A 26,293-nucleotide genomic window follows, 5' to 3' on the forward strand; every position below is an offset into this window, starting at 1 on the left:
GTTAGACTGAAGAATATAACTTATAAAATACCTTTTTTAATGATCATGAGCTTAGTTACATTTTCTTCCCTCATCAGAGGCCAAAATATAAACTTGTTTTACCTTTGCCTCAGCTGTTTACCAAAAAAAGTGTGTGTGTGTGTGTGTGAGAGTTTTGTTTTGTTTTAATCCCAGCTCAGTGGCAGGTAGCATAGTGGTTTAGAGCGTTGGGTCAATAGCTGAAAGGTCACTGGTTCAAATCTCTGGGCTGACAAGCTGAAAAATCTCTGTGCACTTGAGCAAGGCACTTAATCCTAATTGCTCCTTTAAGTTGCTCTGGATAAGAGCGTCTACTAAATGATGATTTTTTTTTTTTTAAATACAATACATTTCGATCAACCCTTTAATCACAATCTGACTGAAGGAGAGGCTGGTGGCCTGGGGATGAGACATTTGACTATCAGCTCGGTGACTCATACATGGACAACTTAATACACAGCATTAGTTTGTTTGACTTGGTTGTCATAGTTATACATTTGTATTAGTTAGTGTGGTCCCACACATTCAGTCTTACGTACACATCACATAGAAATGTGTGTAGCAGAGATGTATGAGACTCTATAGGGCTAGTAAAGTTCACAATATATTGACTTAGACTGATTTTGTATGTGAGTTACAATGGCTGTGCCACGTGGCCACACGATTAAGATGATATTTTCATCAGAATAAAATAGTTTTTGGGTCATTGCAGAGGTACTTCCCTCTCGTGGAGTGTATGGACTTCGGGGTGTTCACTATCTCATCTTCAAACACCACTAATCTGTTTTCAAAGGAAAACTAACTAGAGGGCTCCTAAAATGCAAATGAGGTGACATGAAACACTTTCAGTGTGATATCATAACGGATCATATTGGTAAGGGCTGAGGACTATGGCACTATGGAAGTGCCAAGATAAACACAGCAGCATTTCAAACATTTCCTTCCTTGAGTTAACCATAGTCTACCTCTGTCTATTCTCCACCTGGGGACACCTGTTTGCATGTGCCTCCTGACCTGACTAGACTAACCCTTGTGTCCTACGGTCTGTCTGTCTCTCGGTCTGTCTGTGTGCTCACGGACCGCTGCCTCATCCTGTCCTCGGTTGTGTGCGTCCAAAATGGCACCCTTTTCCCTCTATAGTGCACTGCTTTTTACCTGGGTCAATACATCTATGGTATGTATGAGTGGTGGTCAAAGGGCGTGCACTATATAGGTGCCAGACTCAGCCCCCCCCCCCCCCCCCCCCCCCCCCGCACTGTTATGCTGGCTTGGCTGTGGCAGCCTGTGGCCTGCTGTGGCCCTTGGTTAGCTATAGGGCTGAGGGCTGGGGGGTCTAACAGTAACAGGCTTCCTTCACCTTGCCTCTCCTCACGTCCAGAGAACCACTCTGCCCCTCCAGATGTCACCAGCTACACCACAGACTCCATACAGGTGGAGAGACCCCAGGGCTCCACCACAACATCCAGGTCCACGCCCAAATATGGCAATGCAGAGCTCATGGAGACCGGAGATGGTGAGTGCATAGAGGGGTTGGGGGTATTTGTGGGGATGTGTGTGTGTGATCGTGACCTATATTTGTTTTCATGGTGCTTGTCTTTACAGTGATGTGTATGTTTGGGTCATGTTTGTACCCACTCCCCACCACTTGGTGATTTGGACAGTGAAGCTCAAACAAATTTGCCTCTACTATTTGAGCTCAAATGCTTTATATTAGGCAACAGTACCAATAGCAGGGGAGGTTAGCATTTTTGTGGGGGCATTTTATTTATGCCTCGAACTTTCTCACTCAACATTATTCACAATTCATTCAGGATTACCTGTAATCATGGTCACATTCATGTAGAAGTGTTCAGCAGCATATTCTAGTCTTATTTACAATAATGTGACTCCAAAATGACACATTTATTTGCCATTCATTTCTAATGGGCACAACATAATCTGAGACACAACCAAAATAAAAGGCAAATGCACTCAACAACTCTGCAGCGCCACAAGCTTGATGTAGAGCAGCCATCGCCTGCTAGGAATATGGGACCAAATACTGAACTTTAAACCAAATGTAATACACTAAGGGAATTTGTCTAATGACTTATGAACACTTCAAATGAGGGGACTAAATACAAAAGTGCTTTAATTTCTAAACGGTAAAACGGATATGTATGAACATACCCTCAAATAAAAGGTAGCTTTCTTTCTGTACGGTATTGAGCCAAATATATTTATTTTTTTATATTTTTTTTTATCATGCTTAGTCATTTTTTGTTTTGAAGTGTTTGTGTCCTGGTGTTTATGTCATTTGGTTATGATGACACTGTTTTGGGAGAAACGTGAAAGGAAAAACAAGAGCCGATTTAAATGTTTTACTTATGCCTCTTAGGATTCAATACTGTGAATGGGATGACACAAGAATCAATCTTTTCATCATCTCTGATTTGATTTTTGACATTTGGCATCACAGAACTGTTCAGTTAGATCTGCAGCAAACACCAGGAATTACTTTAATTGGAGCAGTAAAACTCTGTCTCCTCTTAACAGATGCGTCACTCACTTATCTTCATTTTCACTCCTCTTTGAGCACATCACTTTTGATGGCTTACCTTTTGGAAGCTTTCTTTGACACACGAGAGGGGAATGAAATCCTTAGGGGATGTGAGTAGAATAGAATGCATCTAATGTGGAAATGTGGACCCAAAGTGGATTCTGACATTTTGTTCTGAATGCACTCCAGTCAGATGACGGAGTATGCCAATATGGGAGTCTCTCCGCTATTTTAATTTGTTCTCCTGAGGCATGCAGCATCGTCACAGACTAATCTGTTTATCAGATGCTCCAATCAATGGTGCTGAAGAATAGATTTGTTGAGCGCACAGCGAGTCTGCGTGATAGATCAAGTGCCAAGCTTCACGGATTGGGCTGACTGGCTCAGGGAGGTTCTGAAAAGAACTGTCTGTCTCAACTTCTGTAGCAAGGCCAAACTTGTGATTAGAGATTTAAAATGTTTGTTGTGCTACTTACTTGTTTTGTCTTGCCTAATACAGGTTTGCATGCTTTACACAGATTTTATATTTTTTTTAAATTAAGTTTGGCCAAATTAAGGGCGCTGTACTGCAGCGCCAGCTGTGCCAACAGAGACTCTGGGTTCGCGCCCAGGCTCTGCCATAACCGGCCGCGACCGGGAGGTCCGTGGGGCGACGCACAATTGGCCTAGCGTCGTCCGGGTTAGGGAGGGCTTGGCCGGTAGGGGTATCCTTGTCTCATCGCACCAGCGACTCCTGTGGCAGGCCGGGCTCAGTGCGCGCTAACCAAGGTTGCCAGGTGCACGGTGTTTCCTCCGACACATTGGTGCGGCTGGCATCCGGGTTAGATGCGCGCTGTGTTAAGAAGCAGTGCGGCTTGGTTGGGTTGTGTATCGGAGGACGCATGACTTTCAACCTTCGTCTCTCCCGAGCCCGTACGGGAGTTGTAGCGATGAGACAAGTTAGTAGCTACTAAACAATTGGATACCACGAAATTGGGGAGAAAACGGGGTAAAAATAGTAATAATATTTTTTTTTTTAAAGAAAGTGAGTTTATGGACCTGAATGCCGAAACATTCAAGAGATAAAGGTGTTTAAAGTGAACTCATTCTGCATACCCCACCATACCATGGAGACATCCATGTCTTCATCACTGGAACATAGAAACGGTTGAGATTGATATCATTTAAAAGCTTCCAAACAGGATGGTAAAACAAGTCTATTTTTTTTCTTAAATGTAGATCTAAAACACGTAATATATTTATTTTTTTCGCATCTACATGTTGTAGCTTAAACCCTATATTATATCATCGTCGGTTGAAAGACAACATACTCTTGAATACAGGGTGGGTGTCATGTTTTGGCTGATAAATGTACTGAAATTGGAATAACATTGAAACCTCAACTTTGAAGTGGTGCCACCAAGATGGTAGGAGGTCCACACATCAGCGAATGTTGACTTGAAATGGAATATCAGATTTAAATCAATCCTCCATATGAAACCTATTGAGATCATAGAAATATAGATAATAGATTAGAGACGACCATTTTTAAGTTGTGGTAGTAATTAGAAGTGAAAATTTAAATTAATTGAATTTAAATTTCAATGGTGTAGCAACTAAATTGAGGTGGTCTAAAGGGATATTAAAGGTTAATTTATATAATTAAAATGCCACTTACCCTCTTTCTTTTTTTTTTACCTCGGATGATGTAAATTTAAGGTTTAAGCTAGAACATATGCAAACATGAATTGATATTAAAGGTTAAAGTTTTTATAAAAAAATGTCTCATGGTATGGTGGGGTATGCAAAATGGGTCAACTTTAAACACCTTAATCTCCTGAATGTTTTGTCATTCAGGTCTAAAAAGTAACTTCCTGACAACTTCTACCATGGGCAAACATGTAATGAAAGTTTTTTTGTTTAAATCTGAAGGGATGCTGTCAAAGTGATTTACTTGTGTGTGTGTGTGTGTGCTCCACTTTTCACTCCCTCAGTCTTTGTGGTGTGTTGAGTGCCATGAGAAGTGTCATTGGAGAGAAATGGCGGTAGATGGTGTCATTGGAGAGAAATGGCGGTAGACGTTGTCATTGGAGAGAAATTGCTAGTGGATAGTGTCATTGGAACAAAAACAGATGATTGAAACAGGGACAGCTCTGCTATATGCAGTAGAACAGTGGTTCCAAACCAAGGGTACTAGGGCCCCTGGGGGTACGTGGCCTATCCACAGGGGGTACTTGAAGACCCATGAAACCATAGGCTTACTGGTGAAATGAACAAGGGAGCACTTCAGGGTTACTCTGGGCAGAGGAGGATTCAGTTGGTGGCACAGTAAGAAAAAAAGGTTGGGAACCACTGCTGTAGAGAAGACGCTTTGCATATTACCCATTGACGTGTGGCTGTCTCATCTCAGAATGCCCTAAAGTGACAAGACTAGGAGAAGTGGCCATGCTAGTCCAATTAGACATACAGAAGTTTCCATGAAGTATTGAAGTTTTATATGTGTAGTGAACTGTGTTAACCCCTACAGGCGTTCCAGTAGGTGGCCGAGTGTCAGCCAAGATCCAACAGCTAGTCAACACGTTGAAGAGACCCAAACGACCTCCCTTAAGAGAATTCTTCGTTGACGACTTCGAAGAACTCCTAGAGGGTAAGAGGGCCTACTTATTCAACATGGTGACTTCAAAGACAAATCCTTTGATTGGTTGATTTCTGAATGGGTTTAGTTTAGTGTGTTGGTTGTTTAGCATTATTCCAGGTTCTTATTGTTATTAAATAATCTCAAGCTGTGTCTCAAATGACAGCCTATTCTCTATATAGGGGCCCTGGTCAAAAGTAGTGCACTATGTAGGGATTAGGTTGTAATTAAGGATGTTTTTGGGATTATTTTGCAGCTATAACATAAATGATTGTGTTGCTCATGCTCCAGTCCAACAGCCAGACCCCAACCAGCCCAAAGCGGAGGGGGCTCAGATGCTGGCGATGAGGGGGGAGCAGCTAGGGGTGGTCACTAACTGGCCCCTGTCGCTGGAGGCTGCCCTGCAGAGGTGGGGCACCATCTCTCCCAAAGCTCCATGCCTCACCACTATGGACACCAACGGAAAACCACTGTACATTTTAACCTACGGTAAGGACTCTTGTATATACTTGCAATGACTATGCTACACAGTATACTTGCAGTGACTTGTGCTATGTGGTTGTTTTACCTACCTGTTGAATTTACTGACTGTAAGTCACTCTTGTTAAGAGTCTGCTCAAATGATGTCAATGTACTCGTCACAAGGATTGACTCGGTACAGCACGAGCGCTATTGAAACGTTTCAGACAACTTACTAGAGAATATAATAAAAAGCAACGGGGGCTGTATAACAGTGGAGAGTGTGCTCATCTATAACGTAGAACTGTAGCTTGCCTTGCGTAATGATACCATGACCCAGACATGCAGGACTGATGCAGCACCACTGTTATGTCAATGACCCTTTACCAGCCACTACATTTTTAGGATGGATTCCATGGTTGCATTCCAAATGGCACCGTATTCCCTATATAATGCACTACTTTTGGAAGGAGCCATTTGGGATGCAACCCGGTGTGTGCTGCAGTGGAGTACTCGAGAGGGTTTCCATTTGAAATACGGCTTCATGCTCGGCCTTCCCACCAACCTTATTCAGCATAGCCGAGCACCAAACTGTGCGTGTTTGACACAGGCAAGCACCTAACAGTACTGCTACCTGCCGCTGAATCATATTAATGACAGCCACACAAGGAACGCCAAGTACGCTGAACAAAAATATATAAACGCAACATGTAAGAATTTCAAAGATTTTACTGAGTTAGTTCATATAAGGAAATCAGTCAATTGACTAAGCTATAGATTTCACATCACTGGGAATAGAATAGAGATGTTACCAGCATAAGGTGCACCTGTGTAATGGGTAAATAATAAATAAATAAAATAAAACCTTGGCAAAGGAGAAATGCTAACTAACAGAGATGTAAACAAAATAGTGAGAAGCTTTTTGATTTGAGAGAAGTAAGCGTTTTGTGTGTATGGGAAATATCTGGGATCTGTTATTACAGCTCATGAAACATGGGACCAACACTTTACATGTTGCGTTTATATTTTTGTTCAGTGTACATTGTTTGTGGAAAAATGCTTTTTGAAGTAAATCGTACAGTGGCAAAAGCACTGCAACGTAGTTCATTTGTATAGTTATTTAGTTCAGTAACATAGTATGTTATTTCTCTCACTTAGGGGTCTTTAAAGTTCATTGTGAATCTTGATATATGAAGAGTTAATGTAATCAAATCCACTGTTTATCAGTCGGTCACTACCCAGGAATGTCTTGAGTTATGTTGCAGCACTGCACTACTGCGACAATACACACTCCGACTATTCCCCTCTGCTTACTTAGATTCAAGTTTTTCTCCCAAGTCCCACCTCAAAATTCATTATGGGTTGAGGGCTGTACTATGATTTGAAGAGAAAAGTTCTGCCTCAGTAGAGTTGCCCTTATGAATTCCAAGCTGCTGGGAAGGGCCCCTGTGAAGCTGTGGGAATAAAATAACCTGTAGGGCTGAGTCCCAAATGGCGCCCTATGGTTCCTGGTCGAAAGTAGTGCACTACATAGGGAATAGTGTGCCGTTTGGGGTGGAACCATCGACAGTCCTGCACACCGCATCCGAGAGTGCAACCTGCTGCTGAGTCGTGGAGACATGACTGGCAGACATGCAGCATGCCCTACAGGAATAACGTACAATATTTCCTATATAATGCACTACTTTTGACCAGAGCCCTATGTAGTGCGCCATGTAGAGAATTTGGGTGCCATTTGGTACGCAGACACACGGTCAGTCAGCACTAAAACAGGCCCCAATGGAACTAGTGCAGTGTCTGTCAGTCCTCTGTCTGTATGGCTGTCGGTGTGAACATATTGATTTGTAAAGTGTGGTGGCTGATCGGACAATGTTCACCAGGCTGTGAAATGTCTGCAGACAGCCTTCCTTTTGTCAGGAGCCCAGAGTCGAGTCCCAGCTCTCTGGGAAGGAAGAGACTGTTGGTCGGGTGAGCAAGAGCTACTGGGCCCTGAGCTGTGTGAACAACTCTGTCTTCAGTGTGCAGTGCTGAATCTTAATATGACTCTCTGAAGTGAACCTTGAGTGAATCTCACTCTCACACCCTCTCTCTCACTCTGCATCGTTCTCTCTGCCCTCCTCTCTTTGCTTGTTTAATTCCTCTGGTTTCTCTGCTGTGTGATACCTCATGACATGGACAGTTTGCTTACAACATCAAATTATGGTTGATAGCTTTTATTGAAATAGGGGATTGATTCCTCCTAATGATTGTCTCGGTTTCCAAAAAACACAGATGGATAATTACATGAATTTATCCTCCAAAATTGGCTAGCTAAATGCTCACACTGCACTTAAACTTTGGGAATTTAGTCCATATCTATACCATCCTCCTTTACAAATGAACACTATGTATTGCAAAAATAATGGTATCCATTTAAGCCATCCTTAGATTAATAAAAAAATAAATCACATTTACATATTACGACCATTTAATTTAACGATGGGCCGACTCGATGGATAGGTCACCACAGCATCATGATAGGAGGACATTTCCCTCCAATGCTGTAGATATAAAGCATGCCACCCTTTTCCCTATCTAGTGCACTACTTTTGAACAGAACCCTATAGGCCCTGTTCAAAGGCAGTGCCCTAAATAGGGAATAGGGTGGCATTTGGGCCTATGTAATTCCAATATGAAATCCCTTATCATGGAAACGTAGTGCTGTGTATCTAGGAAGGTAATGGTCTCCATAATTCACCATCTATTAATAGAGATGATGATTATGCATGAGTCATGTGCCCTCATTAGTTTATCTCAAACTCCCAAACCGAGTAGTTTATGCAATAATCCAGCTCTAATAGTTGTTTTATTTCACAGTGAAAGACATAGCTAGCTGATTAAAAAATAATCTCCCCAGACTGAGTAGAATCTACTACGCAGTAGATTGAATCAGTAGAGAGCCACTGAGTTTGTAGGGTTAAGATCGCCTGGAGGTCTCTGACAGAAAGAGATTTCAAACTGACAGAAAGAGAAGCCACATTCACCCTCTCACTCACACACACTCACACACCTCACCCCCATCCTCCTCAGTGTGGTGTAAACACAGTGTAGGTGTGACATCAGCATGGGGGTAGGTGTGGTTGAGGCGTTGGTGGAGGCTGCTCTCTGTGTGGAATAGGGATGGGCATTTTGAGATGTTTTGACTGTTCGAGTATTCACATTATTATTTTTTCACGTACTTGAGTATGCCAGAAATATATATATGTCCTTGTTTTTGAAAGAAAAGCATTTAAAATAACATCAAATTGATCAGAAATACAGTGTAGACATTGTTCATGTTGTAAATAACTATTGTAGCTGGAAAATGGGATGCCTAGAAGGCCAGCATCCCGGAGTCGCCGCTTCAATGTTGACGTTGAGACTGGTGTTTTGCAGGTACTATTTAATGAAGCTGCCAGTTGACGAGTTGTGAGGCATCTGTTTCTCAAACTAGACACTCTAATGTACTTGTCCTCTTGCTCAGTTGTGCACCGGGGCCTCCCACTCCTCTTTCTATTCTGGTTAGAGCCAGTTTACGCTGTTCTGTGAAGGGAGTAGTACACAGCGTTGTACGAGATCTTCAGTTTCTTGGCAATTTCTCACATGGAATAGCCTTCATTTCTCAGAACAAGAATAGACTGACGAGTTTCAGAAGAAAGTCTTTGTTTCTGGCCATTTTGAGCCTGTAATCGAACACACAAATGCTGATGCTCCAGATACTCAACTAGTCTAAAGAAGGCCAGTTTTATTGCTTCTTTAAAATCAGAACAACAGTTGTCAGCTGTGCTGACATAATTGAAAAAGGGTTTTCTAATGATAAATTAGCCTTTTTAAAATGATAAACTTGGATTAGCTAACACAACGTGCCATTGGAACACAGGAGTGATGGTTGCTGATAATGGGCCTCTGTACGCCTATGTAGACATTCCATAAAAAATCTGCCGTTTCCAGCTACAATAGTCATTTTATAACATTAACAATGTCTACACTGTATTTCTGCTCAATTTTATATTATTTTAATGTACAGAAAATGTGCTTTTCCTTCAAAAACAAGGACATTTCTAAGTGACCCCAACCTTGTGTGTGTGTGTGTGTGTGTGTGTGTGTGTGTGTGTGTGTGTGTGTGTGTATTTTTAGAACACCAGGCCTGCACTGGAAAAAAACGTGCTTGTATATCTATATGCCAACAGATCACAACAATGCCTAATTTGGTAACACTTTACTTACTGTCCTAGCCATGTCATAATATGTCTAATAACCTGTCATAAATTGTGTTATTTTATGGGTGGTTATGACAGTGTTTTTTTTCCCCTGCCAAGAAGTTTCCTTTCATTTCAAGGTTTTGTTTCTTAAATCCTTTGATGTTGTAATGAATTCTTTAAAGTCATATTTTTACACTTTGACACTGTCAAAAAGCATTATGACCATCCTGTCACTTTACTTGGACTAAGAAAATACACTATATGACACTGTCAAGAAGCATATGACCATTAGAATCATATAAACCAGATAGACTGGTCACGTACAATGCCTTCAAAGTATTCATACCCCTTGACTTATTCCACATTTTATTGTTACAGCCTATATTCTAAATGGATTAAATAAAATAAAAAATTCTAAATTCTTCAAGCTCTTTCAAATTGGTTGTTGATCATTGCTAGACAACCATTTTCAGGTCTTGCCATAGATTTTGAAGCAGATTTAAGTCAAAACTGTAACTCGGCAACTAAAGTATATTCACATTCTTCTTGGTAAGCAACTCCACTGTAGATTTGGCCTTGTGTTTTAGGTTATTGTCCTGCTGAAAGGTGAATTAATCTCCCAGTGTCTGGTGGAAAACAGACTAAACCAGGTTTTCGCCTGTGCTTAACTCCACCCCATTTCTTTTTATCCTGAAAAACGATTATAACCATATCCATAACATGATGCAGCCACCAGTATGCTTGAAAATATGGAGAGTGGTACTCGGTGTATTGTGTTGTATTGGATTTGCCCCCAAAATAACACTTTGTGTTCAGGACCAAAACTTAATTGCTTTGCCACATTTGTTTGCAGTATTACTTTAATGCCTTGTTGCAAACAGGATGCATGTTTTGGAGTATTTGTATTCTGTACAGGCTTCCTTCTTTTCACTCTGTCAATTAGGTAAGTATTGTGAAGTAACTACAATGTTGTTGATCCGTCCTCAGTTTTCTCCTATCACAGTCATTAAACTTGTTTGACTTGATAAGCACATTTTTACTCCTGAACGTATGTAGGCTTGCCATAACAAAGGGGTTGAATACTTATTGACTGAAGACATTTCAGCTTTTGATGTTTTTATTCATCTGTAAAAAATAAAATTAATTAAAATACAAATAAAAACATAATTCCATTTTGACATGAGGTATTGTGTGTAGGCTAGTGACCAAAAAAATCTCAATTTTAATTGATTTTATATTCAGTCTTACACAACAAAATGAGAAATTCAAGGTTGGTGAATACTTTCTGAAGGCACTGTACATGCCCTTATTTACAGTGTTAGGACCATGTTACAGTGTTAGGACCATGTTACAGTGTTAGGACCATGTTACAGTGTTAGGACCAACCTGTTACAGTGTTAGGACCAACCTGTTACAGTGTTAGGACCAACCTGTTACAGTGTTAGGACCAACCTGTTACAGTGTTAGGACCAACCTGTTACAGTGTTAGGACCAACCTGTTACAGTGTTAGGACCAACCTGTTACAGTGTTAGGACCATGTTACAGTGTTAGGACCATGTTACAGTGTTAGGAGGACCATGTTACAGTGTTAGGAGGACCATGTTACAGTGTTAGGAGGACCATGTTACAGTGTTAGGAGGACCATGTTACAGTGTTAGGAGGACCATGTTACAGTGTTAGGAGGACCGTGTTACAGTGTTAGGAGGACCGTGTTACAGTGTTAGGAGGACCGTGTTACAGTGTTAGGAGGACCGTGTTACAGTGTTAGGAGGACCATGTTACAGTGTTAGGAGGACCATGTTACAGTGTTAGGAGGACCATGTTACAGTGTTAGGAGGACCATGTTACAGTGTTAGGAGGACCATGTTAGTGTTAGGAGGACCATGTTAGTGTTAGGAGGACCATGTTACAGTGTTAGGAGGACCATGTTACAGTGTTAGGAGGACCATGTTAGTGTTAGGAGGACCATGTTAGTGTTAGGAGGACCATGTTAGTGTTAGGAGGACCATGTTAGTGTTAGGAGGACCATGTTACAGTGTTAGGAGGACCATGTTACAGTGTTAGGAGGACCATGTTACAGTGTTAGGAGGACCATGTTACAGTGTTAGGAGGACCATGTTAGTGTTAGGAGGACCATGTTAGTGTTAGGAGGACCATGTTACAGTGTTAGGAGGACCATGTTACAGTGTTAGGAGGACCATGTTACAGTGTTAGGAGGACCATGTTACAGTGTTAGGAGGACCATGTTACAGTGTTAGGAGGACCATGTTACAGTGTTAGGAGGACCATGTTACAGTGTTAGGAGGACCATGTTACAGTGTTAGGAGGACCATGTTACAGTGTTAGGAGGACCATGTTACAGTGTTAGGAGGACCATGTTACAGTGTTAGGAGGACCATGTTACAGTGTTAGGAGGACCATGTTACAGTGTTAGGAGGACCATGTTAGTGTTAGGAGGACCATGTTAGTGTTAGGAGGACCATGTTAGTGTTAGGAGGACCATGTTACAGTGTTAGGAGGACCATGTTACAGTGTTAGGAGGACCATGTTACAGTGTTAGGAGGACCATGTTACAGTGTTAGGAGGACCATGTTACAGTGTTAGGGGGACCATGTTACAGTGTTAGGAGGACCATGTTACAGTGTTAGGAGGACCATGTTACAGTGTTAAGAGGATCATGTTATGACAGGGTTGTGACCATGTCATAACGTTGTGTTAAGTAAAGAGTTAACCCTAATTTATCATAACCATTACAAATAACAGATCATAATTACTAAATTGCCCCACATACAGTAAATTCAGTCAATAAAGTAAGTGCCATTTAAGATGCTTTTTTTACCGTAATATCAACTGGATAATTTAGTTTTCAATTTAGTTTGTTCTACCTGTTCTTTGGAATTTTCTAAATGGATGAACAATTCCACGTTGAACACTGCATGATGAATTACGGCCACGACATCAGTTTGATGAGTAGACCTAGGCTTAATGATTCTGATGAAAATACGCTCTTTGTCTTTAGACAATTGATGTTTTTGCATATTTTGAGTGGGGAACATGTATGTGTGTGGGGTTTATAGCCTAGGCTAACCAATTCTAAATGGCACTGGCAGTTTGAAAAGTAGCTTAAGCGGAAAATAGACAGAACGCAATTATCTCAAAACTGCAGATTGTTGTTGGAACTTATATTTTCCTACTTCAATCGACTTGTCCATTTTGAATTTGTGATAAAACTGTTGTCATTTGGCAAGAAATCTAGCTTATGTACCCAATGAGTTAGATCCGTTTTTTTATGAGCATTTATTTGGGTAGGCCTAATGGGAGCTTGTGTGTGCGGTCGGAACGCAATTGAGTGAATGAGATATGAAGGGGAAAGGGAATTTAGGGAGAAGAACGGTGTGATGCTTGGTTTATTTTTGTTGTGCCACGCAAATGCACATGTACAAATGGAACACTAGACTCAAAGCAAATGAACGTAGTCTTCAAGACAATTTCACTTGCTCGTTTGGGCAGCCACAAAGCACATTCCACCAAATAGTTTAAGGTTATTTGAAAAAAATGTGCTCTCTGGTTAGAGACCGAGCTTTGGCGTCCATTCGAGTACTCTATTCATGTCCATCCCTAGAGTGAAGTTGTCATCTGACTCAGCACTTCCCAGGCTGCCAGTTCTGATGTCACCCAGTCCCCATGCCACCACTGAGTCAGTCAGCCCTCAAAGGAAAACCCAGTCCCAAATGGCACCCCATACCCTGTTTTAGTGTACTGCTTTTGACCAGGGCCCATAGGGCTGTGGGGAAAAATTTGAGCACTCTAAAGGGAATAGGGTGCAGTTTGAGACGCAAACAGACGGGAACCGTCGCATGGACACTGTCACCATGCAACCTCAAACCTCCAAGGAACACCCTCGGCTTTCTTTTCCTCTCAGCATCGGGAGAATAGTTACAGTAACCAGGCAGATGAGAGCTGGGTCCTAATCATTAGCAAGCAAATGGAAGAAACAGGGACAGACCATCTGAACTTGACCAATAAGAAATGCTCATTTTCGTTTTCCATTACACAACAATTAAAACATTTTGCTACGGTGTGCTGTGATGACTACAACACCGGCAAGTTGTTTGCTTTCTCATTAATACTAGTACAAATGCTTTTTCTTTGTCGTTTCTTCCCCCCACTTGAAGCTCAATCCCCCTGGGGTCCCTCCGCCCCTCTGCTCAATCCCCCGGGTCCCTCCGCTCCCTCCTTCCCTCCACCCCCTCCCTCTCTCCCTCCCGCCCTAATTCATTAATTCTGATGGAAATCAAAAGACTCGTTTGGAGTACAGAACAACACACCATTACAGGAGATTGATCATGCATAATATCTGCATCTGCCATGTTGAATTATGCACAGAACTGCCATCAGTCACCTAACACAACACTCACAGCAATGCTGAATGGAGCATTCAACTTGTCCAACTAAACACCTATCCCAGAAACATTTCAGTTGTCTGAAGACTAAAATAACTTTCCTCATTTGTGACTTAATTTTGAGCCAAATAGTTATTTCATCATCCAAAAAGGGAGGTTCAAGTTACCTTCATATCCTGGAAAATGCTAAAACATTATCACCGACTAACCAGAGATTCCTACGATGAGATAAAATACGAGATTGTATTGTCCATTTATTGTACTTTTCAAACATGACCTACTCAAGTAGCCTACATGTTATTGTTTCCCATGCTGCTCTTTGATGTGCTCTCTGTTTCCTCTTCCTCCTGGGGTGGTTTGGAGTGAGTCTATTACAAACATGCTGCCGTCTTTGTCCTGGATCCACAGCCTCTGAAACAGATCGATAACCAGTGTTTATTTTGATTGGTCCCTGTAGGAAAACTCTGGACGCGGAGTATGAAGGTGGCCTATAACATCCTCCACAAGCTGGGGAGCAAGCAGGAACCCATGCTCAGACCTGGAGACCGGGTGAGTGAAGGGGGGGAGGATGGAGGGAGTGAATGGGGAGGTATGGGTGAGGGAGAAGGGCAGAGAGACTGGGTGAAGAGGCCTGTGTGTGAGCTCCAGCCCCTGTGTCTACATTCAAAGAGCAGGGCTTACAGAGCATCAAGCAGCATCATGTCCACCCCAGTGTCCAAGATAAGCACCAGCCACCAGGCTTAATCTCCTGTGTTCAGGCTCAGGACACTGCCTGGTGTGTATTACTGCAGTCCTTCTGGGATTTGGTACTTCTCTGGCTACTTATGTTACCCAACATGAATGTTATTCCACGTGACGTACAGTATCTGAGTTACTGTATGCTCTCCCTTTAGATCTTCTGTGCTACTGTTCTCTGTGCTACTGTTCTCTGTGCTACTGTTCTCTGTGCTACTGTTCTCTGTGTTACTGTTCTCTGTGTTACTGCTCTCTGTGTTACTGCTCTCTGTGCTACTGTTCTCTGTGCTACTGTTCTCTGTGCTACTGTTCTCTGTGTTACTGTTCTCTGTGTTACTGTTCTCTGTGCTACTGTTCTCTGTGCTACTGTTCTCTGTGTTACTGCTCTCTGTGCTACTGCTCTCTGTGCTACTGCTCTCTGTGCTACTGCTCTCTGTGCTACTGCTCTCTGTGCTACTGTTCTCTGTGCTACTGTTCTCTGTGCTACTGCTCTCTGTGTGCTACTGCACTCTGTGTGTTACTGTTCTCTGTGCTACTCTTCTCTGTGCTACTGTTCACTCTGTGTGCTACTGCTCTCTGTTTTACTGCTCTCTGTGTGCTACTGCTCTCTGTGCTACTGCTGCAATCCTTTCTTCTCAAATGAAAGTGATTTACCACTTAAGGTATCCATTTACACAACATGTCACCAGCTTTGAATTACAAGTAAGGATTGTAATGAAGAACCATACTGCCCCACTCTTTTTTTTTCCTGCTATTTGATATACCGGTACTTGTGCATTACTAAAAGGCAACCGTATTGGTCGCGTCCCAAAATGGCACCCTATTCCCTGCATAGTGCACGAAGTGGTGCACAATATAGGGAATAGGGACGCACAATATAGGGATGCCACCATTGACTCAATTCTCCTCAGCATCCATCCTATTTTGAGGATGTTGCTTTGTTTCTTTCATCTAGGTTTGTTCCCCTTCGTTTGCTGGGTAGGAAACTAAGTCAATGTTTGCATCCCAAGTGGCACCCCAGTTCCTTTTAAGTGCCCTACTGTAGACCAGAGCCCTGTGACCGTATGCTCAAAAGAAGTGCACCATAAAAGGAAAAGGATTGCATTTGGGACGCAAGCAAGCTGGTGCTATGAGTGTGTTTCCTCATTAACTAGAGAGGAACGGTTAATTACTGTACAGAAAGTTTATTCTCCCACCCCTCCCTGTAAATTATAAAGTAGCATTGATTATACTTTTCATAAAAAATAGTTTATTGAAGCTCATAAGTCCCACTAGAGCTGCTTGGAGGTTTAGCAGAATGGGATGAGTCACAGCTGACAACACAGAAATGGAAGAAAACCTGCATTTTGCAAGGTGACATTGAAAAGCTCTGCAAAAAAGATTTAACAGCACCCAGAAATGATTTACTCTCCTTTTGCGCATAAAGCCATAGGGCTCCAGTCAAAAGTAGTGCTCTGTGAAGGGAATATGGTTTGAGGCATTTGAGACTCAGATAATGTAGAGGACATGCAGTAAGGTAATGCTGTGTTCCATCCAGACAGGTGCACTCTGTTTCACCCCCCAGATGCTGTCTAATCAGAGCTACAGTATATTATGGCTCGCTGTCCAACATGGGAGCCATTAACAGCACTTAGTGTTAAGTTTACTGTTATCTCTCTCTCTCACACACACACACACACACACACACACACACACACTGTTATCACCCCTGCTCCCAGGCCAGAATGCAACCTGGTGCACATCTGATCCAACATGCACTAGCACCAGATAAGCGTTCCAATGACGCCACTATCCACTGTCTCCAGACAGAAATCTATTGAACAGGATATTTGTTATTTATTTATGTATTTTTAGTCAACCCTTATTTTACCAGGCAGGTCAATTAAGGACAAATTGTTATTTCGAATGATGGCATGACTTCCTGGATCTAGGAAGTTGCCCTCTTTTTGTGTTGAGAAGCATTGTGATTCTGTGATGTGATCTATCCATCAGTGAGCTGTGCTGTCCTGCTCTCCTCCTGTGTTGGGGCCTGCTGGAGAGGAGAGAGCTGCATTAGGCAGATGAAAGTGTCTAGGGGAGATAGCGTTGGCTTTTATCAGAGAGGGAAAGAATTTCTTCTCACTTTTGTTTGTTTATTTCACTTGCTTTGGCAATGTAAACATATGTTTCCCATGCCAATAAAGCCCCTTTTGAATTTGAGAGGGAGAGAGCAAGAGCCCAGATGCTCGGTGAGAGTTCACAATTCCACTGTTCTGATAAGGCTGCCTGCCTCGCTGCTGAAGCTCAATCAGCCCCTTTTGTAGGCAAAGCCAGCGTCCCGTCCCACATGGCACCCTATTCCCTTTATAGTGCACTGCTTTTGACCAGAGCCCTATGTAGGAAATAGGGTGCCATTTGGGACAGAATCTAATGTTGTTGCTCCAGTGTTGAGGAGAAAAGAGGCCCCCCTGTGTGAACACGGTTTAGACATCGCTGATCATCTGTCACTGGGTGGAAAACTCCCTCAACAGACTGACTGACTCCGGGCTCATGGGATGATAACGTTAGCAGCATGCTTTCATATATTACTTGGCACGTAGTCATATTTTAGGAGATGTTGAGTTTGGGCTCTATTTGGGGGGTTGTTGTCATGACAACACTGACCTAAGACTTAGTCATGCTCTCCTCAGTTTACAATAAGCGGTGAGATTTCAGACATATAGATTTTCTGCGGCAACTTAACCAATGGAGGCACATTTACAGATCTTAGAATATCAGAGCGTATCAAGTGTTTCCATTTTCTATTCAAATCTCCTTTCTTTCAAGTTGGAAAACTTACCATTTGTTGTTTTCATATCGTAGGATGTCATATTTTGGAGATCGTCTCTATTTGGGGCTTTCCGACATCACAACACTGGCCTAAACCATTATCTGTTCAGTTATCAGAGCTTATGAGTTATTTTCCACAAATCAGAATACGTCTACAGGATATCTATTGGTAATCAACCATTTCTATAAGGGTGGGTTAGTGCCCCTTGACCATTACTATTATATAATTACCATTTCACTCTGTCTAACCTTTGTGATTTATCTGTCCACAGGTGGCTCTGGTCTTTCCCAACAACGACCCGGCTGCCTTCATGGTTGCCTTTTATGGCTGCCTCCTGGCGGAGGTTGTCCCTGTGCCAATCGAAGTGCCACTTACGAGAAAAGTAAGGACACACACACACACACACACTGTACGTGTGTGTCCTCCTGGGTCATTGAGGCCAGCAGCATGAAAGGAAAGACAGGTGGAGTTCCCCTTTTTAGTACAACATTTGTGTCCCAAATGGCTCCCTATGATGTAGTGCACTTCTTTCTACCAGGGTCCATGCAGCTCTGGTGAAAAGTAGTGCACTGTATAGAGAATAGGGTGCCATTTGGGACTCAGGAATAACAGGAGGAAAAGGGAATGAGAGGTGAAGCAATGTTAGCATTTGGACCAAAGAGGTCGGGCAGTCATAGGACTCATTCTCTTCATAAGTGTTGACAGTATGGTGTCAACTGTCATGATGTAACAAAGAGAAAAGAGCAGAGGTACTGTAGCCTTGTAAACTTGGCCCTTTGCTGTCAGTGCTACATGTGTAGCTACACAATATAGTCAAAAGTATATGGACACCCCTTCAAATTTGTGCATTCGGCTATTTCAGCTACACCCGTTACCGACAGTTGTTTAATATCAAGCACACCACCATGCAATCTCCATAGACAAACATTGGCAGTAGAATGGCCTTGCTGAAGAGCTCAGTGATTTTCAACGTGGCACCGTCATAGGCTGCCACCTTTCCAACAAGTCAGTTCGTCAAATTTCTGCCCTACTAGATCTTCCCCGGTCAACTGTAAGTGCTGTTATTGTGAAGTGGAAACGTCTAGGTTCAACAACGGCTCAGCCGCGAAGTGGTAGACCACACAAGCTCACAGAACGGGGACCGCCGTGTGCTGAAGCTCATAGCGCATAAAAATCACCTGTCCTTGGTTGCAACACTCACTACAGAGTTCCAAACTGCCTCTGGAAGCAATGTCAGCACAAAACAATGCCACGTGCACAAAGCGAGGTCCATACAGAGCTGGTTTGTCGAGATTGTTGTGGAAGAACTTGACTGGCCTGCACAGAGCCCTGACCTCAACCCCATCGAACACCATTGGGGTTGATCCGAGGACCTTCTAAAGGTGGGTGGCGGGCCGGCAGTTGCCGATCCATGTACTAAGGAGATCAGTCTGGTCCTTTTGTCTGGTGAAGTCAGAGTTGGTCATCAAAAAGAAAGTAGGACCATAGCACTCTTCATATAATTAATTAAAATGCCTTTATTTGTATGGCGTGTTCCTTGGAAACCAAGTTTTAAAAACTCAGACGCGTTTCGGCTGCATGGCCTTTGTCAGGGAGTACAAAGATACGATAATACAATGTCCTCTTCTAAACAGCATTTCCCGAATAAAGCAGAATTTGAAGAGGAAGTGGTTCCAGAATTCATTGTACACCATCTAGTAAGCAATACTTAACATATCTACAGTATTTCACTTTAATGTGTAATCAAAAATGCATCTCAAGGCTAGAAGCATCAGAGCCCATAGAAAGGTAGTTCTAACCTTGAATATGACAGGGCAAAGTGCTAAGAATAGGAGAGCCATCTGTTTTATAGTTCACTAGATCACAGCAAACCACAACAGTCTAAACCTAGCTGAGGGAAACAGAGCAATAGTAGAGTTGGTGGTCAGTGGACAATAGCTGTTGCCCAGCAGTGTGTAGAACCAGGAGACTAGAGGGATTGTTTTGCGAGTGAACAGGTCTGTCTTGTAAAAGAGAGGTTTTATTCTCATTGAGATGAAGTATGTACATTTAAGTTTAAATCCAAATACAAGAGTGTAGTCTCCTGTATGTTCTTCTCTTATGAGGCTGCTCACGTCCTAGTGTGACTTTCACCAGATCTGGCTCTGTCGTTCAGTCAGAGGATCAAAGCTTTTCATCGTGGCCATAGAGAGGTCTGGGGGTCTGGGGGAGGTGGAGGACATCCAGAGAGAGAGCAGTCAGTGGCCTGTTGATGTGTGCTACGCTACAGTGCAAGAGCACAGAGTTTGTCCCAAATGCCACCGTATTCTCTATAGTGTGCTACTTTTGACCAGGGCCCATATGAATCGGGTGTGTTTTTGATGCATACAGGTTTTTATTCAGAAATGAAGTTATGACTAGGACTAAAGAGATGTAACCGCTGTGTGCTCAGAGGGAGTAACTTGGCTTATTAACACTTGTGTGACTAAAGTCCTGTCCAGGGGGTGTACTTGTACGCCAAAGCTGCCTCACGCTACAGAAACAGGGACAGGCTCGAGCCCTATGGGCCATTCTGGCTCGGAAAGGCTTACTTTCCTTGCTTACGGTTGTCATGGTGTAATATCTCTGGGGAGTGCCGTAGAGAAACCAGACGGCCATTATGGCTCTTCAGCATCTGGATCCAATTGGCATTATTAAACAAGACTTTGTAGTTTCACTCTCTGTGGGGGAACCTCGCTGATAGTGTACTCGTATACTGTAGTCATCACACTCAAGCTGGGATCATTCAGCTGTTCCTCAAACCATTTTATTATGTTATGCTACAATAATAATGGAAAATGTGGCAAGCAATTCATTTCTGCGATTTACAGGAACATTTGTAATGGGAGCGTGGGTTGAACACTGAAGGGCTCATTCTTCTTGATATTACAGTATGTAGGGAACGGAGAAAGCTCTGATATTGGTGACATATTAGCTTGTAGCTCCAACGGGTCGGTCTGGACCGTCGGGTTTGTGAGGCGACCTCTTCAAAATGAGTTCAGACGTCTGACGTAAAGCTTGTCGTCTTCGTGAGAGTCATCATTCGATGGTGGTTTAGTTTGTAGCACAAACGCTTCGGGTTTTACAGACGATTTCGTGGCGATTTTCTTGTCGGCATCCTCGTGTGTAGAAAAAGACCGTTGGGCCTCCCGAGTTCATTCCCGGGCTGTGTCCCATAGGGCGGCGCACAATTGTCCCAGCGTCGTCCGGGTTAGGGGAGTTAGGTTTGGCCGGTGGGGCTGTACTTGGCTCATCGCGCGCTAGCGACTCCTTGTGGCGGGCCGGGTGCCTGCAGGCTGACCCCGGTCGCCAGTTGAACGGTGTTTCCTCTGACACATTGGTGCGGCTGGCTTCTGGGTGGGCAGGTGTTGAGGAGTGTGATTTGGCGGGTCATGTTTCGGAGGACTCATGACCTTCGCCTCTCCTGAGCCTGTTGGGGAGTTGCAGCGATGAGATCGAAAAAGGGGGTAAAATACAAAAAAAAATCCTGCTATTACAAGCCCTATGTTATGGAATAGGCGCAAGCGTTATATGGATAGAAATTGAGCTGCAGCCAGGACAAGAAACGGTATGTCTCTAGCATGAACACGAGGAACTATTCAAAATGACATCACTGTGTGCCGCTGGGGAGTGTTTTCCCCCCTACCACCTCTCACACCTCTCTGCCTTTTCCCCCATCTTGCTTACTCACACATCACTCTTCGCTCTTTCTCTCCCTCTGTTTCTCTCCCTCTGATTTCTGTCTGTTGTCTCTTTCTATCTCCTTGTCTGTCTCTCTTCATCCCAGCTCAATTAACTATTTCACTGTTTATCTGATGCAGCCAGTCCAGAAGAGAGGCAGGCAGGCGGGAAGAGAGGCAGGCAGGCGGGAAGAGAGGCGGGAAGGAAGAGAGGCAGGCAGGCGGGAAGGAAGAGAGGCAGGCAGGTGGGAAGGAAGAGAGGCAGGCAGGCGGGAAGGAAGAGAGGCAGGCAGGCGGGAAGGAAGAGAGGCAGGCAGGCGGGAAGGAAGAGAGGCAGGCAGGCGGGAAGGAAGAGAGGCAGGCAGGCGGGAAGGAAGAGAGGCAGGCAGGCGGGAAGGAAGAGAGGCAGGCAGGCGGGAAGGAAGAGAGGCAGGCAGGCGGGAAGGAAGAGAGGCAGGCAGGCAGGAAGAAAGAGGTAGGCAGGCGGGCGGGAAGAGGTAGGCAGGCGGGACGAGAGGCAGGGCTGTGAGCCCAGTTTATCAGAGACCGAGAGAGCAGCTGTGATGGAGAGGCTGAGACAGTGGCTGTATACTGTAGTGTAGGAATAGGAAACCCCCTAGCTGCACAGCAGAACAGGCTGTGATGTCAGAGCTGCAGGGCCTGCGTCTATTAGTGTTGCTATCTACTCCATATGAGCCTGTGTGGGTTTATTCCTGCACCCACACAATGTCTGAGAGCGAGACAGAGAGCGCAGGCTACACATGACCATGCAGTATGTGAACAGTGGGATAATATAACTGTTTTTCTAACCTAAATATACACTCTTGATAGTCGTAAAACACCAGAGCAAAGACGGGGGGGTTTCACAGTATACCTTATGATGTTTGTACAGTACTATATTTTGCATTATGATCATTCATGGATTTATGAATACGCTGAACATAAACACATGCTCCATGTACAATATGGGAAAAAAGCAATGATTCGTCCTTTGCCTCTCTCCTCTCTTCCCTCTCCAGGATGCAGGGAGCCAGCAGATAGGCTTTCTGCTGGGGAGCTGTGGGGTGACGGTTGCCTTGACGAGCGACGCCTGCCATAAAGGCCTTCCTAAGAGTCCCACGGGGGAAATTCCACAGTTCAAAGGTAAGTGACCGTGTCAATGTGTGTAGCACATCACCGCATGATGTGCCCCTGTCATATGCTGTCATACGTGAGATGGTCTGATGGGTTTTCATGAGATGCTACAGCCATGGTAGCATATGGGTTGTCTGTTCACCATCACAGCCCCATTGACTTCAATGGGGAATACTGAATTTAGGAATTTAGGAATGATATTTCTATGGTTATAGCAGAATGAGGTTCTGTAGTGCCAGCATGGATTGAAATTAAACACTGATATCGAACCGGTTTTGAGTTTCACCCGGGCTCCAGTGATTTTATTGCTCCCCTCTGAAACAAATGGAGAGACTTATTGGAATGGAAGGACAGACAGGCAGGCAGCAGAGTAATGGGATTGAATAAGAGGGGAGGTTTGCTGTAGTAGACAGAAGATCCTGCATATAGAATGGCCCACTGCGTGGAGAACAGAGCAGTCAGACTGGGAGAGATGGATGAGGAGAGAGAGGGAAAAAGGGGGGAACAGAGAGAGGAATATAGGGTAGTGAGATGAGAAGGAAGGCTGGAGGGAGCAGAGAGAGGGGAGAGAGAGGGCTCAGTGTGATTAATGCCTTGTGCCTGCTCTTCAGTAATGGCTGTATAAATAGCAACATGACGCCAGACAGTGGATTTAAAGCTATTCTTTTAGCATAGATTGAGAACCTGAGTCAGGGCTGAGTAGAGGGCTGGCTGTGGAATCCCCATAGTACTGGGGCCAGACCCATTCTGCATCCCAAATGGCACCCTAAGGGCCCTGGTCGAAAGTAGTGCCCCCTGTAGGGAATAGGGTGTCATTTGGAACGCAGTCCCAGCCTCATTAGGGATGAGTGGTCATTGATCGCATCAGGGTAATCACATCACGTTAAATGGCAGATTCTGACAGGCTCTCTAATGCCTCGACTTCCTTTACGGTTGTCTTTACTTTTCTCTTGAATTATTCTGTCTCTCTATCTCCATCCAGGCTGGCCAAAGCTGCTGTGGTTTGTGACTGAATCCAAGCACTTATCCAAACCCCCCAGAGACTGGTTCCCACATATCAAGGATGCGAATAACGAGACGGCCTATATTGAGGTGACCCACAGCTTTATGTCTTTTGAGGGCTTGTGCCTTGTGCAATAATATAAATGTATTTCAAGATGTTCCAAACTTGTGCCAGGTCATGTCAGAAGACTTAATAGGTAAAGTTCACCACCACAATAATATTTGTATTTTGTGCCTTTTACTCCCATTGACTGAGACCTCAATATTCTCCTGGGTCTGTTAAATACGTGTCTCACTCTTGACAGTCAGAGAAGGATTGGATAGACTGCGGTCTCCATTGATTTGATGAATCATTCATGATGAAGACGGCAGGGTGTTGCTGTTATTACTTCAACTCCAGCTACAGTAGATCTCCCTCAACGTCCTACAGATCCTAGTCAACATCAATTCCTGCAACGCTATGCTGTATGCACAGCTCTCATAGGGAAATCTAGACCACCTGCAAATGGCTCTTGTTTGGTGTGATAATTTCAGGCCTTCTAATTGCAGATCAATATGCTTCATGGGGTTTGATTACAAGTGTCTTTCTGGGGATTGGATATTCCGTTGCTGCTTCTGTATGAGAGACCAAGTGTTTTTCCCAAACGACACCCTGTTCCCTATGTAGTGCACTATTTTTGACCAGGTTCCTGGTCAAAAGTAGTGTACTATAAATGGAATAGGGTGCTATTTGGGAGGTGACCTAAGACCAGTCAATCCAGTAATCTAATGTGATTTGTCTTAATTAACTCTTTTTTTTATGCAGCGAGGAGGTAATTCAACCGGAGGCGAAGATATTCTATGCTCATTGTGAAGTGATTGAAATGATCACGATGAAATAAGAGGGAAGAAAATGATTGGAAACGTCGTCAGGTCAGACGGCAGAGAGAGGTTGTGTCCCAACTGACACCCTATTCCCCATGTAGTGCACTACTTTTGACCAGGTTCTGTAAAATAGGGTGCTGTGTGAAACAGGTCCATTTTGTTTGTTCCAGTGGAGACCGAATCCAAAATGGCGGTAGTGAATAGTGACCTTTTTTTTGTTGTACTTTTGGCACATGCATGGTACTTTCCTACTCAGTCCGCACATTTTTCTAGTACGCTCTTCATTCAGCAATGGCTTAGAAGAAATCACCTTGTCACATCTACAAAGGAAAATAACTCCAGAAATATTTTGCTGTAGTCCTAATCTTTTAGACAAATGGTTGTTTTCGTAGTCGTGCATCGCTAGCTAGACGTATGGCTGAGCAGATATCTGGACGTGCTATGCATCACTCCTCTCAACGTGGTACTACCTCAGATAGTCTGTGAGATATATAGAGCATGATAGATTCTGTTTTAATGACTTAGCCTAATGACGGACTAACTTTTCATATTTTTGTTCCATCTCCCTGTCTCTTAGTGCAGATACAAATCAATGGTGTAATCCATCTAAATGTTGAGAGCTGTTCTCCCCATTTTAGTTTGGTTGAGATCAAATATACGATGAAGAATGAATGTCTGATCCATTCCTGAGTTTCGGCCTGCGTTCCAAATGGCACCCCATTCCCTATGTAGTGCACTACTTTTGACTAAGGCCCATCAGCCCTCAGACAGAAATGAGAACGGTCTCAGTACTCAGTCAGGGGAGAATACGGACAGTAGTCTGTATAGTGTTTATGTTTTGTTGTCTTCTCCCATTGATCCAGGCTAGCGCTGTGGTCGTTCATCAGACTGACTGGAGAAGACTGGCCGAGACCGCATCAAGGCTTTATTAGAGGAAAGATTGTCGTTGCCCTTCCTAGATCTACTACTATGTGTCTACTATAGGACTGGGAAAGGTCTGGTCTTAAAGACCAGTTATAGACAGAATGACTTTCTCAGCATAAAAATAGCACTTACTGTACACCTGGAGGTGTGTAAAAAGTAGTGAAAACAAATGAGGACATCATATGCCAAGTAGCATTATGGATATTGTCAATACTAGTGACTGATAATGAATCAGATATTTAACAGTAGTCTTTGTCAGCTTACGAGCCGTGTGGGTTGTCTGTACAGTAAGAAGCGGGTACCATCCAACAACATGATTGTACAGGAGGTGGATATGATGGGCTGTGTTGATGTGTTGCTGATTTGTGATTGTGACAGTAATGTGATACACCACATCCTGACTCCTTCTCTCTTTCTCTCTTTCTCTCTCGCTCTCCTTTCTCTCTTTCACTGTCCCTTTCTCTCACGCTCTTGCTCTCCTCTCTCTCTCTTTCTCATTCTCTCTCTCTCCTCTCTCTCTCTTTCTCATTCTCTCTCTCTCCTCTCTCTCTCTCTCTCTCTCTCTCTCTCTCTCTCTCTCTCTCTCTCTCTCCTCTTCACTACAGTATAAGACGTGTAAAGATGGCAGTGTGCTGGGAGTGACGGTGATGAGGATCGCTCTGCTGACTCACTGTCAGGCCCTCACCCAATCCTGTGGATACACAGAAGGTGGGTTTATGCACCCCTTTCCTATAAGACATTCTACAGAAGTCACAATACTTAGACTCTCGAAGTATCCTTTTTTTCAATTCTCCGTCCTACAGGAGACATGCATTAAAGATAATTCTTCATTACAATTGGCTTCTATTTCTCCTTTTATCTCTTTACCTCTTT

General features: G+C 43.5%; 1 protein-coding gene across 16 annotated transcripts in view; it reads left to right on the plus strand.

Moving 5' to 3' along the window:
* The window catches only part of LOC110530261 (disco-interacting protein 2 homolog C), a 243,557-nt gene that overhangs the window by 178,184 nt on the left and 39,080 nt on the right, over nucleotides 1-26,293 (plus strand). For 13 of the 16 annotated variants that reach the window (XM_036985856.1, XM_036985840.1, XM_036985843.1 and 10 more), the window contains 8 exons: nucleotides 1,397-1,531; nucleotides 5,064-5,183; nucleotides 5,463-5,660; nucleotides 14,712-14,803; nucleotides 18,070-18,180; nucleotides 22,516-22,639; nucleotides 23,613-23,722; nucleotides 26,026-26,128. In XM_036985856.1, coding sequence (XP_036841751.1) covers nucleotides 1,397-1,531; nucleotides 5,064-5,183; nucleotides 5,463-5,660; nucleotides 14,712-14,803; nucleotides 18,070-18,180; nucleotides 22,516-22,639; nucleotides 23,613-23,722; nucleotides 26,026-26,128 — 993 coding nt within the window. The remainder of the gene's footprint in view (nucleotides 1-1,396; nucleotides 1,532-5,063; nucleotides 5,184-5,462; nucleotides 5,661-14,711; nucleotides 14,804-18,069; nucleotides 18,181-22,515; nucleotides 22,640-23,612; nucleotides 23,723-26,025; nucleotides 26,129-26,293) is intronic. The other 3 variants (XM_036985844.1, XM_036985854.1, XM_036985855.1) reach the window with 1 other exon arrangement.

Source organism: Oncorhynchus mykiss, chromosome 8 (assembly GCF_013265735.2).
Source record: "Oncorhynchus mykiss isolate Arlee chromosome 8, USDA_OmykA_1.1, whole genome shotgun sequence".
NCBI classification, from domain to species: domain Eukaryota; kingdom Metazoa; phylum Chordata; class Actinopteri; order Salmoniformes; family Salmonidae; genus Oncorhynchus; species Oncorhynchus mykiss.